Source organism: Gallus gallus, chromosome 15 (genome assembly GCF_016699485.2).
Source record: "Gallus gallus isolate bGalGal1 chromosome 15, bGalGal1.mat.broiler.GRCg7b, whole genome shotgun sequence".
NCBI lineage: Eukaryota > Metazoa > Chordata > Aves > Galliformes > Phasianidae > Gallus > Gallus gallus.
In genome coordinates, this window is record NC_052546.1 from 538,894 (window position 1) to 551,577 (window position 12,684).

Consider the following 12,684-nt stretch of genomic DNA (forward strand, 5'->3'; position numbering starts at 1 on the left):
GCATACTGAAGTTATGGTGCTGCCTCAAAAACGTGTTACTATACCATTAATGTGCTTTGTGGTAGTAGAACCTTGAAGGAGCCAGGCATCCTTTCAGTTGTCCTGTTCTAATTGGATTTTTATATTTCATTCTGTTCCACCTGCTCACCAGTGCAGCATAAGGCCAAGAAGGAACGTCTGGGATTTGATGGTAAAAAATCTGTAGCATGAAAAGCGTGGTTAGCTGGTGGCATGGCTGTATTTTCATGTGAAATGGCTGAGGCCAACAACTGTCTAAGTATAAGCTTGATAATATTTTTTAACAATTCTAAAGATTGCAGTAGTGAATAAAAAGAAATCTGAAAGGAACAAGAAATCTTTATATATTAAAAATCATGAACACATTTAATTTCTTATTATATTAAAAGCATATGGTAATGTAATTAAAGAGAAATTATTGTAATAATTGCCATTTGTATAAACAAGACCTTAAAGAACATCCTAGAACAGCCTTGTAACCGTTCATAGCCTTTCAACTCAGTAATAACTCGAGGCTGTGGTTTGGAGATCTGTGCCCTCTGCAGGGCCTCATAGCTGGGCTGGGGTACTGACGTTCCTTGTGAATGGGTGGGCATTCTGAGCAGGAGGGCCGAGCTCCTGTACTGCTTTAGCTCTGAATGCTGCCCTGTGCTTCTTACCTCAGCGTGCTCTCAGTGCGGCCTTGGTGCGTTTGTTGATGCTGGGCACCGTCGCGTGCTGCTGCAGGGCTCTGCTCCTTGCTCTCACTTCTTGCGAGTATTTTATTTTCTGGAACTCCGTTGTCTTTGGAATTGAAGTGGGAGAGGCATCTTCACAAGTTTCCCATTCTCTTGTGCATGGAGGTGCAGAAAATGCGGTTCAGTGGAGAAGTGAGACATGGTATAGGATTCTCCTGCTTGAAAGATGGCTTCTGAGAGCTTTTCCAAAGTGAATGGGTTAACTGAGGATTAGCTTCTTGTCTAAAATTTCTTCTTGATTACAGCGTACAGGAATAGAGTCAAACTTTTTCCACGGGGTGATGAAAGAGGTGAATGTGTCTGTCTTTGTTCAGGTACTTGGGACTCGGCAGACTAAAAGTTGGCTGCCAAGGGTCATGACTTGTAGGTACCCAAATAAGTTGAAGAACAGAAAAATATTGTTGTACTGTCATCAAATTAAAAGATACCTGCTACTATCTCCTTCATTTGATATGTAAAAACAAGTGGGCAGTCCTTGCGTTCGGTAGGATTGGCATTCCTGCTTTCTGAATTGAATGAATGAATTCTAAGTTTTAACATGTATTACTGGTTCTGTTCTAGTTCTGCCTACGATAACGTCAACAAAGTTCGAGTTGCTATAAAGAAAATCAGTCCTTTTGAGCATCAGACGTACTGCCAGAGAACTCTGAGAGAGATAAAGATCTTACTGCGCTTCAGGCATGAGAATATTATCGGAATAAATGATATTATCAGAGCTCCAACTATTGAACAAATGAAAGACGTGTATCCTTTCAAAATCTGCTATGCTTAGTGATTGATACCTCCTTCTCTGTTTTCCTTAGGTCCCCCTTTTCATCCTTATGCTTACTAAATTTTAATAAAGCTGGCTTTTATTGTTTTAAACTGGGATGTAAGTTCATAGCATTTGATGGATTTGTAGATGCATTGGTAGATAGGTTTGATTCCCAGATAAGTGAGAGTTTTGTTTGGTTTTTTTTTCCACATTAAAAAAAAAAAAAAAAAAAAAAAGAAAATCGAAGGCAAAGAACTCGATGTGCATTTAGTCCAGTCAGTCTTTGAACTATGGTCACTTTATGCAGAACCTTTGTTACAACTATCAGATTGCTTTGAGGAGAAAATGGAATGGTAAAGCTCTGCTGTAACTGACTAGGATTTTCCTAAAGAATGGAAAGGATACATGTGGGGGAGGGGATAAACGAGGCCAAACATCCCTCCACCCTCACTCAAGCCTTGCAGTGCTTTTTGCATGTATGAAGTCTGAAACTACACATGAACTGGTAAATGTGTGCTCATTGTTGGCTTCATGTGTATATCTAACATATCAAGGCTGTTACAGCTGAGAGGCTCTGCGTGTTGGAGTCACCTCGCATCATTTCACTAAGTCTGTATGTATTGTTTCCTATTGGCTTCCCAGATTTTCACAGATGTCTGCCTGTTTAAAAGCATAAAGCATTAAATTGAATCTGGGTCAAATATTCTCACTTCATTAATTAGCAGTGTGCTCTTTGAGTTCAGTCTTCTGTGGGATTCTGAGGTTGCATCTGTGGCCACTGGCTGCTGTAGGTGTGTGCTCTTAAAAAGATGTCCTGGTTGTGTGGTGTGATCTGAGCATGCAAAGGAAGGGATGGAAATGCCCAGTTGAAATGGCAGTAGCGGTGGTTGGTGTTTGGGGTTGTGGGTTTGTTAGGTTTTTTTAAATCCTATTTTGGTGGAAAATGGTCATGGAACTACACCCCAAGAGTTGTGGAGCTGAGTTGAATTAAAAGAAGGGAAATTTTTGGCTCAATTCATTTTTGTCAAAGCAGAATAAAACCTTTTATGTTAATTTCAGTCTTGGGAAAGAAGAATGTGATGGAAGATACTAGAATTTAATCTGAGCACAAATAGTCCTTTGCTTACCAATATAGCATGATAAACATATAGTAAAGGAGAATGTTTTGGAAGTAGCAGAGACAGATCAGAAGTGATTGGATTTTCTACCTTGAAGCTTTTGTGCAGCAGGAAGCTAATATCTCAGCTTATTACTCATGAAATGAAAACAACTTGTATTTCTTGGCAAGCAGGATAGAAAGCTAGTCACTGTAAGATTCCAATAAAGATCAGTCTCTAATATAAAGAAATTGATTATCTGGAGGGGACCACGTGCTGATGCCTCTTAATTCTCTAAGGGTCTCTGTCATGTATTAGGATTGATTTGATTCAAAGTCTGTAAAGCAAGAAGCAGCCAAGTAGTTCCAATTGTTGTGAAGCAAATAAAGAAAAGAAAAAAATGGTTTTAAAAGTTTCATTTGGTAACTGTATGTTGATACCTAACATGCCACCAGCTTTGTTTTGCTGCCTTACATCTGATGCCTTACAGATACATTGTGCAAGACCTTATGGAAACAGATCTTTACAAGCTCTTAAAGACTCAACACCTCAGCAACGACCACATTTGTTATTTCCTTTACCAGATTCTGAGAGGGTTAAAATATATCCATTCAGCCAATGTGCTTCATCGCGACCTCAAACCTTCGAATTTGCTGCTTAATACCACTTGTGATCTCAAGGTTAGTGGAGATTTCTTAAAAATGTTGCTCCTGTGGTCTTCATCAACTGTGTAATCTGCTATAACTGTGAACAGCTATGAATGTGATAGTGTTGTTGGGGATTAATGTGATTTTTTTTATTGTGGAAGGGTTGCCAAATCATTATTAATTTTCATAAAATAATGAATATTTTATGAAAATAATAAATGTTTGAGAACTCTGTGCTCTGTTATACTGTTCTAATGAAGGCATCGCTGTTTCCATCTGGAGGCTGACTTTGAAGCAGCCTCTTTAAAAGCTGGTGAAAATACCAATCTGAAACACACTTGTGTTTACTTGGAAGGTAAACTGACAATTGTGTGTATTTCAAGTCTTGAATCCCTGCATTAAAACTGTTAATCATTCTGAGTTAGAAAAGAACTTCATAGTAGCAGACAACCAAAATGACACGTGAAAGTCAGTGCTGATTGGAAGCAGAGCAGTCAGCTGGGGAGACAGCATTGCTAATTTACGTTTTCAGTCATGGGCTCTGTATGAGCTAATACTGCAGATAGATGATCTTAGAGCTGCTGCAGTTCTTGGAAAATGTTACCTTGGTGTTTAGTGGCATTTAGTAAAGCAAACCAAGTGTAAAGAATAAGAAGAGAAATAAAGAACAAAACAGAAAACACACCTTGCTGTAAGTTTCTGCTCTTGTGTGATTGTAACTGCCATGCTTCTCCCTGTGATGGTCTTCTAAAAGGAGGTGACCAGGATTTCAGGGTGCTCCTACCCAAATGAAGAAGAGCTGCATTTAGCCTAGGTTTTCCCATCTGGAAGATACTGCTTGAGTAAAGAATGAATACAATAGAAACAGATAAGATTCTTAGTGGCAAGGAGAGGTAGAGAACTATTACTGTCCTTACCTATTAAAAATAAAAAGTGGATGGGGCAAATGAAAGGAGTAGCTGGCATGCTCAAAGTGAATGGATGTACTAGTTAATGTTCAGCTTTTTTAAGATGTGGAAATTGGTACCACAGAGTAGATATTAAGGTAGTGTGACTTAAACACCAAGCAGGTTACCAGAAGAAAAAGCTTCTGAATGCTACCTCTGGTTTAGAATTCCATGGTGGCAAGTGCATGGAAAATGAGAGACTTGCAGAGAGCCATGGGAGCATGTTTCCTCATACACGTCAAATACTTCCAAGTATTTACTGTTGGCTACTGATGGAATGAGATCGGAGTTTACATGGCTTTGATCTGATGTGGTACAACTGTTCTGTTACATGCTGTCTTCGCCCTAATTACACTGAGTTCTTATAGTGGTTCTAAAACACTAATTAAAAAACACAGTAGTGACAACTGACCCTCTGCAGAATGTGAACGGGCTGCTGGCTGTACAAGTTTGTCAGAATTCCAAGAAAAATCTTTGCTGCTTAAATGCTTTATACGCTGGCCCATTCTAAATACTGACCGCTCTGTTAGTTTGCTCCATATTCCCACTGCTCCTCGTCTTCCTTTCCCAATGCATCCTGCTGGACAAGCCACTCTGCCTCTTGCTGTGGGACTTCAGCAGCTGTTGTCACATTAGAGTCCCTCAAGGCATTAACCCCTTCATGAAAGAAATGGAGTAAAATCTGTAGTTGAAGCAGGAAAGAATAGTTTGTGTAGCTGTGTGTGTGCAGTTAAAGAAAAAAGTGTTTTGAGACAAGATACTCATAAGAAGTTAAGTTTGCTGGGTGGCAGAGTATGAGCTCAGTAAACGCTGCTCTGTTTTCTTTTTTTGGATATTAAAAAGAGCGTGCCTCTGCAACTTGTGCTTTCCTAGTGCAGAATATGGTAGTCTGTATGACAGAGCAAATGCTTTTTCTTAACCTAAAGGGAACTGTGGTGTTGTGTTATTACCACATCTGAAGTGTAAACAATGGAATTGAAAAGAAAGTTAGTGCATGTTGGGCCTTGTCTGGTGAGCACTGATTTGTGCTGACTTGTTTCTTTTAGGGCTGCTCTGCCAGTCTGTGTTATGCACATGTGCATGCTTACAAAGTGATCATTGCACTTAAATTCAAAACAGTGTCCCATGAAAATGAAGAGCTTTAAGTCATGCTTTCAGGGGAGGGAAAATAGAAATTTTGTTCCTCTTCAGTGTTAACACTGTTAATTTTTCTTTAATGGCATTGTGGCAGAGCTGCTGTGCTGTCTTTCTTCACGTTTCCAGTTTTCTTACTTTCTCTTTGGAGGGAGGACAGTGAATGGCTCTGAAAGCCATGGAGCCTCCTTATCAGAGTGCAGTTAAAAACACTTTCTCCTTTATGCTTGTCTCACTACTGTGCATCAGAGATGATTTTTTTCATGATTAGATAAAATTATTTTCCTGGCACAGGATTGAGAAATGTTCTCTTGTTGGTTTTTGTGCTCATGCTTCCTTCAGCAACCTGTAGTCTCTCCAATACACCATTGTCTCATGATGGCTTTTTTGCAAAGATGCTCTGTTGTAATGGTAATTTTTGTAAAATGCAGTTTTGAACTGTGCTTCAGGTATGTTGGTCATTAATTCTTTTTGTTGTTGGAGAGCTTAATCTCTTCATTTTTTGGTAAAATTCAATCAAGTTGGAGCGGTATGCTTTACCACCTTTCTGGCAGATACAATGTTAAATGAGCCCATAGCAGAGCATAAACTGTATGCCAGAAATGTTTTCCCTCAAGCTATTCAGACTGCTTATTCTCCTTGACCCCTATTTGGGGCCCTATCCAAACAGCCTTTTTGTATTTGAGTTCCAAATATTTTCTTCCAACATTTGTGAAATAATTTATTTCTGGAAATATGTGCTAGCATCACTGTCTTTCTAAGTGTTACATCATACGCCGGGTGACTTAGTAATATTGCAGTATGGGGAGCTGTGTGTATGTACGTCTAATATACTTGCTCCTTTTTTTTTCTTTTTAATTTAAAACCAGATTTGTGACTTCGGACTGGCTCGTGTTGCAGATCCGGACCATGATCACACAGGATTCCTGACAGAGTATGTGGCCACACGTTGGTACAGGGCTCCTGAAATCATGCTGAATTCTAAGGTAAGAGCTGCAGTGCACTGCTGTGGTGCATCTACTGCTGATTATTTACTTGTGAGCAGCACATTTTTCTCCCTTCTCCTGCTCCCTCTGGATTGTTTTTTTCTTTTTTTCTTTTTTTTCTTCTTCTTCTTTTTTTTTTTTTTTTACAATTGGAGCATGTGCCTAATCTTGAGGGAACAGAGAAATGGATTTACAACATGGCTACTGGTTTGCGGTAAATGTGGGATTCCAAATACAATTGTTGGATACTACAGCTGAGTAAAGATGTGCTTGAGTCCCCATATGCCTCATCTCTTGCCATTCATGTGACTTTATTTTGTCAGATGCTCTCTTTTGTAGGGCAGGACAGAAATGCTGGTAATGAGGGCGCTTCAGTGTATTCAGGAAGGTTTGCTAGTGTTGCCTTAGTGTTAATCTTGACATCTTCATTTAGATTTAGAATGTATGATGAGGGTGAGTCTTATTTTGAAGGCATGTGGTCTTTGCTGTATGTCAATCCTAAATACATTCTTGAAGTCTTAATCAAATCATCCCTTTGTTTTTTTTATACTTGGAATTATTCTTACATTCTTCTATGCCTTTGTTAAAGTCTGTTTTCTGCATGATGTAGTGGGTAACCACCATAGCCGTTGCAGTAGTTACCCCAGCTGTACTCTTGGTAGCATCACTGTGTCAGCTCTCCGTATTCTGTATTCCTCAAAGACTTTGTAGGAAAACTGCTTCATTTGTTGTTCAGTTTGACTTTTTTTTTTCCTGCAGCAGTGTGCACATAGAAAATAACCATCTGCTTAGTTGAGTTTTTAGGCTCCTTATATTTTAAACTTTCACTGAGGCTGTAAGCATAGGGCAGCTTACCTTTATTTTTGGATATCCGCATATATTTATCAGCAGCTTTTACAAGAAGATATCTTGTGTGTTTCTTAGGAGGTGCACAGTGTATGATGTTCCTGGTCAATAACCTGATTTCTTTCAGAACTGGTGTGTAGAAAACAAACGGTCAATGGTTGGATGCTGAGAAGCCAGTGCTGAGCGGGCGGTGGATTCAGCAGTCGCTTTTGTGCAAGCTCCTTGCTGGTGGGTGGGGGAGCAGCAGGCAGCTATGGGAGGGTAAGGTGAAGGGTGTTTGTGAGGCCAGTGGTTCTTGAGGTAGAGTTGCCCATGTGTTACCCAGGCACTAGGGTAGATACATAAGAAAAGGCTTTGATTCCAAAGTGTATAACACAAGTTACTCACCTGAAGATGTTGTTTGTTCCATTCTTCTTATCACAGTTTTTGGCCTTCTCACATCATCTTTACTTCTTACTTTCCTGCTGTGTTTACAGATGAGCTAACCAACAATCTGTGTTGCCCTTTCACCCCCTTGGTGATGAAGGTTTCTTACTGATCTATGTAGAGCTGTGGCTTTTTCCTGCTGCTCATGTGTTCAGCATAATGTTGGGAACTGCAGTAACCCTGGCACTCTAAACTTCTAAGAGTCCGAATTAGTGTAAGGCCTGTTAATGAAACTTGTTAATGTAAATTGGCTACAGAATTAGGGAGCCTCACAAATACATGATTGGTCATATGTACAGCTAACTTTACTGAATCCTATTGGAAAAGCCTATCTTGCTATTTCAGGTTTTGCTACTCATTTGAAGCAGTGTTTTTGATCTACAGTTCTTAATTATTTCATTATATACCAGAAAAACTGAACAGCGTGAACAGGCACAACACATTTTTACAATTATTTCAGTGCATTTGTACTACAGTAATGTGCTACTGCAGTTATGCAAAATTATATTTGAGTAAAAGTGGTGTTTCTTTTGTTTTGCTTTACTTGCAGGGTTACACCAAGTCTATTGACATCTGGTCAGTAGGCTGTATTCTGGCAGAGATGCTCTCCAACAGACCCATCTTTCCAGGAAAACACTACCTTGACCAGCTTAACCATATCCTTGGTAAGTTCTACGTAATGAAGTAACATTTCCTCATCCATCCACTTCTCTTCATCTTTTCTACCAGATTGACCAATCTGGGTCACCCGTTTTTTTCTTTTAATTTTGTAGTTCCTTTAGTCTATACGTAGTCCTTTAGTCTAATCCATGCTAATGTACATTTTGTTTATTTACAAAGGGAAAAAAAAAAACACAACACCTTGTTAGTAAGGGTTTCTAAACATTCTGTGGTATTCCATGCTCTTAGAACACGTGGTGTGGATTCTTCTTTGCAGCAGTTTTAATGTTGGCTTTTGGGAAACGTGATGTGATTGCTATAATGTGACTTTCATAGGAGTGCAGTACTGTTTGTTGTTTTATTTTTATAGGTATACTTGGATCCCCTTCCCAAGAAGATTTGAATTGTATAATAAATTTAAAAGCCAGAAACTATTTGCTTTCCCTACCACACAAAAATAAGGTACCATGGAACAGGCTGTTTCCCAATGCTGACCCCAAAGGTATTTTATGCTCTATTACATTGTATCAGATTTTCAAAAGTGGAAATGAGCACCAAAATCAGTGTCAGTATGGGATTTTTTTTGGAACCACCTTAACAATTTATTTGAGTTGCAGTTAGAACATCGGGGTCCCTTAGAACACCTGTATCAGTCAGATGTGAGATCGTAAACCAGCATGAAACTCCTCTTTCATTCTTAAACAAGTCAAAAATTGTGTTATGGCCTTTAACTTCTTTGTAAAAGATGGGAATCCTAGCTGTTGTTGTTGCCTTACAAAGTGTAGTTCATTCAGATACTCAGCGTTGGCATTGGACATTTACAGTTTTCGTTATATAACTGCCATTTCCTTCTAGCTTCTACTTTGTAGTTCAGGGGTTGCTGTATGCACAGCTCAGCGCTCTCATACTTGCTCTGACACAATTCGTGTCACCTGAGTTTTTTTAACTGATAAAATAATTTGCTTTCAGTGAATATGAGCAGGTACTGAAGTGTCACGAAGAAGCTGATTGCTGCAGCTGAAACAGTAGAGCTGATCATCCTTATTGAGGGAAACAGTGGTGATTTATTCTGTTTTTCTAACTGTGCTCATCAGTGTGAGAAATTTTTACTGGGGTTTTTGACAGCTTAAATGGCAGTGATGCTGATGTGCTTAGCTGCTGGGGAACATGCAGTCAGTGTGGCTTCGTAACACCTTTCCATCTAAATCTTCAGAGCAGCTTTAACAGAGCAAGTTTTCAGAAAGCTCTTTGCCATTGTTTCAATGAGTAGCAGTGTGCACAACATGCTTTGGCACGGAGAAAGCAAGGGGGTTTCTAGGTCTGTCAAAATTTAAAGAAAATATTTAATTGTTATGCAAACTTTGCAACTTTTAAGTTGTCATTAAGTGCACTGGTTAATTTCTGTATCTTCTGCAATGCCTTGTATCCATCCAGGCATCTTACCCTCATACAAAGCTAGAACAACCACGCTGCAGTAATAAGCCCACATTTAAATTTAATAATGTGATAATAAGAAAAAATGAAGTGGAAGCTAATGATTTCACAAATATCTGTGGACTCCTTGCTTCTGTCATCATTATTCACCATTTCCAAGAAAAGGACGATGTGTTAATGATCGAAGTAGCTGAGCAATTGCAGTAACTCTAACGTGTAATGCTTGTCCAGAATATAATCAGACCTCGCGCTTTGCCTTACAGAACCTTCACATTCTCTGTGGATTCTTTACAAGTTGTGTAAATTTTGTGTAAATTTCATAGATTTGAACATATTGGCATTATTCTCTGGAGACTATCTTCTGAGCTGCTAGTTGTGCTTGTAGTTGTATGCTGTGATTATAGTAGCGTAGCGTTCTTTTCAAAATAAGAAAGTATTCTTGATTACTTCATTTCAGATAAAGTTTATCTTGTTTTGGATCTTTATGACAAATTTGAACAAGGAAGAAAATCTTATTTAATTTCTGCTGGTGTTGAATGTAGGTTGCTCCATAGGCTTCTATGCATTTCTTCCCTTGACATTCATTCTGACACTGTAGGACCTTCTAAAGGGTGTATGTTTTTCTATACTTGTTCTCAAAATGTACCAGAGCAGGTCAAAGCAAACTATAACTTAGGAATGTTGATAAGATGGGCAAAAAAAGAGGCACTGCCCAACTTGGAAGCATTTTGCTGTTTCTGGTGCTGCTACTGCTGTAAATGAAAATTAGCACAAAACTTAGTGAAGCTTGTCTTTCGTAAGTAATATCAGTAGCATTTATTGTACTTTGCTGTTTGGAGTGTGTATTAAGCTCTGTTTGCTTGTTTTTTCATCTTAGCACTTGATCTGTTGGATAAAATGTTGACCTTTAATCCTCATAAGCGAATTGAAGTGGAGCAAGCTTTAGCCCATCCATATCTGGAACAGTATTACGATCCAAGTGATGAGGTAAAAACATTGTTAAAATGTAAATGTTGTTGGTTAGATGGTACAGTGTGTTATTTTCTTCATTATTTTATGGGCAATGTTTCATCCTTGTGGAATGGAGTTAAAGAGTGGATGATATTTCTCCAAGGTGGTTGGAAATGTATTCACATGACGTGTGTTTGTAATTGCCCTACCTACAGAAGACAGGATGTGCATTCTGCTTCCCATTGGAAATTTAGAATACTATTTTGAGCCTTGACAACACCTGAAGTGTTCCAAATTGAGGCAAATAGTAAGCAGTTGAAGAACTGTATGTGCTCCTTGCATCTGAAAATAACGCTGCTACTTTTTGAACATCTTTAAAGAAATTGTTATCTTTTGTTGCAAAGTTTAAACTTTGCAACTCTTTTAAGTAGTGTATTACACTTTATATCACAGACCTAACATGATCAAGAAGGCAGGCATTCTCTTGCTTCTTACAAGCAGTAACTTATATTAAGTAGCCCTCACAGACTGAGAAGTCTTGCTTATCTTCAGAGATATAAAGCAGTTGTTCAAATGTTCGTTTAATAAAAATAAGAGGGAAAAAAATCAGTCTGATTAACTTCAATCCTTGAAACTAACGTCCTGCTTTTGTTTTGTATTTCTTGATCCAGTGCTACGTTTTGGAGGCACAACACAAAAAATAAATATATGCTAAGGAGTGCTATTCTGAAACACAAATTTCATTTCACTATGATTTTGTTTCATGATGGCTGAGATGAGGCAAGACAGGTAACAGAACTTGCCATTGCGTTGTGCTCTAAAAGCCCCCAAAACTGAGCTTACTGGTGTTGATATAATACTGATGAGATTTCAGATTACTTGTGAAGGAGGGGAGGAGGAAAAATGCTGGTTTTCCTTGAGGGCCAGATTTATTCTGAGAAATCTGATGTTTCAGATCCTTTTTATTGAGGTAGTTACTGAGATATGAGCTGTTGTCAAATATTATAGTTTGTTTTACATTCCACTGTGATTTGATTAAAAAATTTTTAAAGTGATATATGAAGCATATAAGGAACTAATTGAATGAGTTGTTCCTCATAGACTGCGAATACTGCATGTTTCTGTGAACACACTTGCAGATGTGTTTTCCCATTCAGGATCTCTGTTAATTTCAACAGAACAATAATAGTTTTAACAAGACGAATTATTACCTTTTCTTCTTTAATTTTATCAAGCCTGTAGCTGAAGCACCCTTCAAGTTTGATATGGAATTGGATGACTTGCCGAAGGAAAAGCTGAAAGAACTGATTTTTGAGGAAACTGCTAGATTCCAGCCAGGATATCGATCTTAAATTGTGCATAGGTAAAGTTACAGCAATAGGAAACCATTTGGCCAGAAGAATTTTGGAACTCAGTGGTTACTGCTAGTGGGATGGATAGTTGACGATTTCCACTGACTTGCTAACTAGCTGCTGAAGTGCAACTTTCTGCTTGTTCGATTGACCTCAGTCCTGTTCTCTTACTGAAGAAATGAGTATAGATTGCAGCACTGAACTGTCTGCAAGGAGTCCAGGCAGTTGTCTTGAGATGTTTACCCGGTTCTCAGGTTGCATGTAAGGAATAAGGGTTACATTTGATTTTATTCTCAGAATAAAAGCGATGAGAACACTTCTGAAATGCAAATCTTAAAAACAGAAGCCACAGCTTTTCAAGGGGTCACTGATCTTCATAGAAGGAATCAGAGTATTTTTTCACATGGCTTCAAATGCTCTTTAAAACCTCTTCCATAAATTTAACGTGCAGAGGAGAAATCTCTTAAACTAATCTAAAAAAAACCCAAAGCCTCAAAACTGTAAATCTTCAGTGAGGCTTCAATTTTAAGTACTTCTGAGACGACTGTGTAGCTATTTATAAATCAGTTATGATTACATTTGCTCGTCCTCTGAAGATCTAAACATGCTCAATTTGAATTTGCTGATACTCACTGCCTGTATTTTGTTTCAAATCAAACTTGTCTTCACATACCGTGAGGCTTGCAACTCTCGGT

General features: G+C 38.5%; 1 protein-coding gene across 1 annotated transcript in view; it reads left to right on the forward strand.

The window, feature by feature from the left end:
• Nucleotides 1-12,684, forward strand: part of MAPK3 (mitogen-activated protein kinase 3) — a 29,896-nt gene that overhangs the window by 11,671 nt on the left and 5,541 nt on the right. Inside the window, exons 2-8 of the mRNA NM_204150.2 lie at nt 1,317-1,499; nt 3,097-3,286; nt 6,204-6,320; nt 8,143-8,257; nt 8,623-8,754; nt 10,564-10,673; nt 11,873-12,000. Coding sequence (NP_989481.1) covers nt 1,317-1,499; nt 3,097-3,286; nt 6,204-6,320; nt 8,143-8,257; nt 8,623-8,754; nt 10,564-10,673; nt 11,873-11,989 — 964 coding nt within the window. The 3' untranslated portion in view covers nt 11,990-12,000. The remainder of the gene's footprint in view (nt 1-1,316; nt 1,500-3,096; nt 3,287-6,203; nt 6,321-8,142; nt 8,258-8,622; nt 8,755-10,563; nt 10,674-11,872; nt 12,001-12,684) is intronic.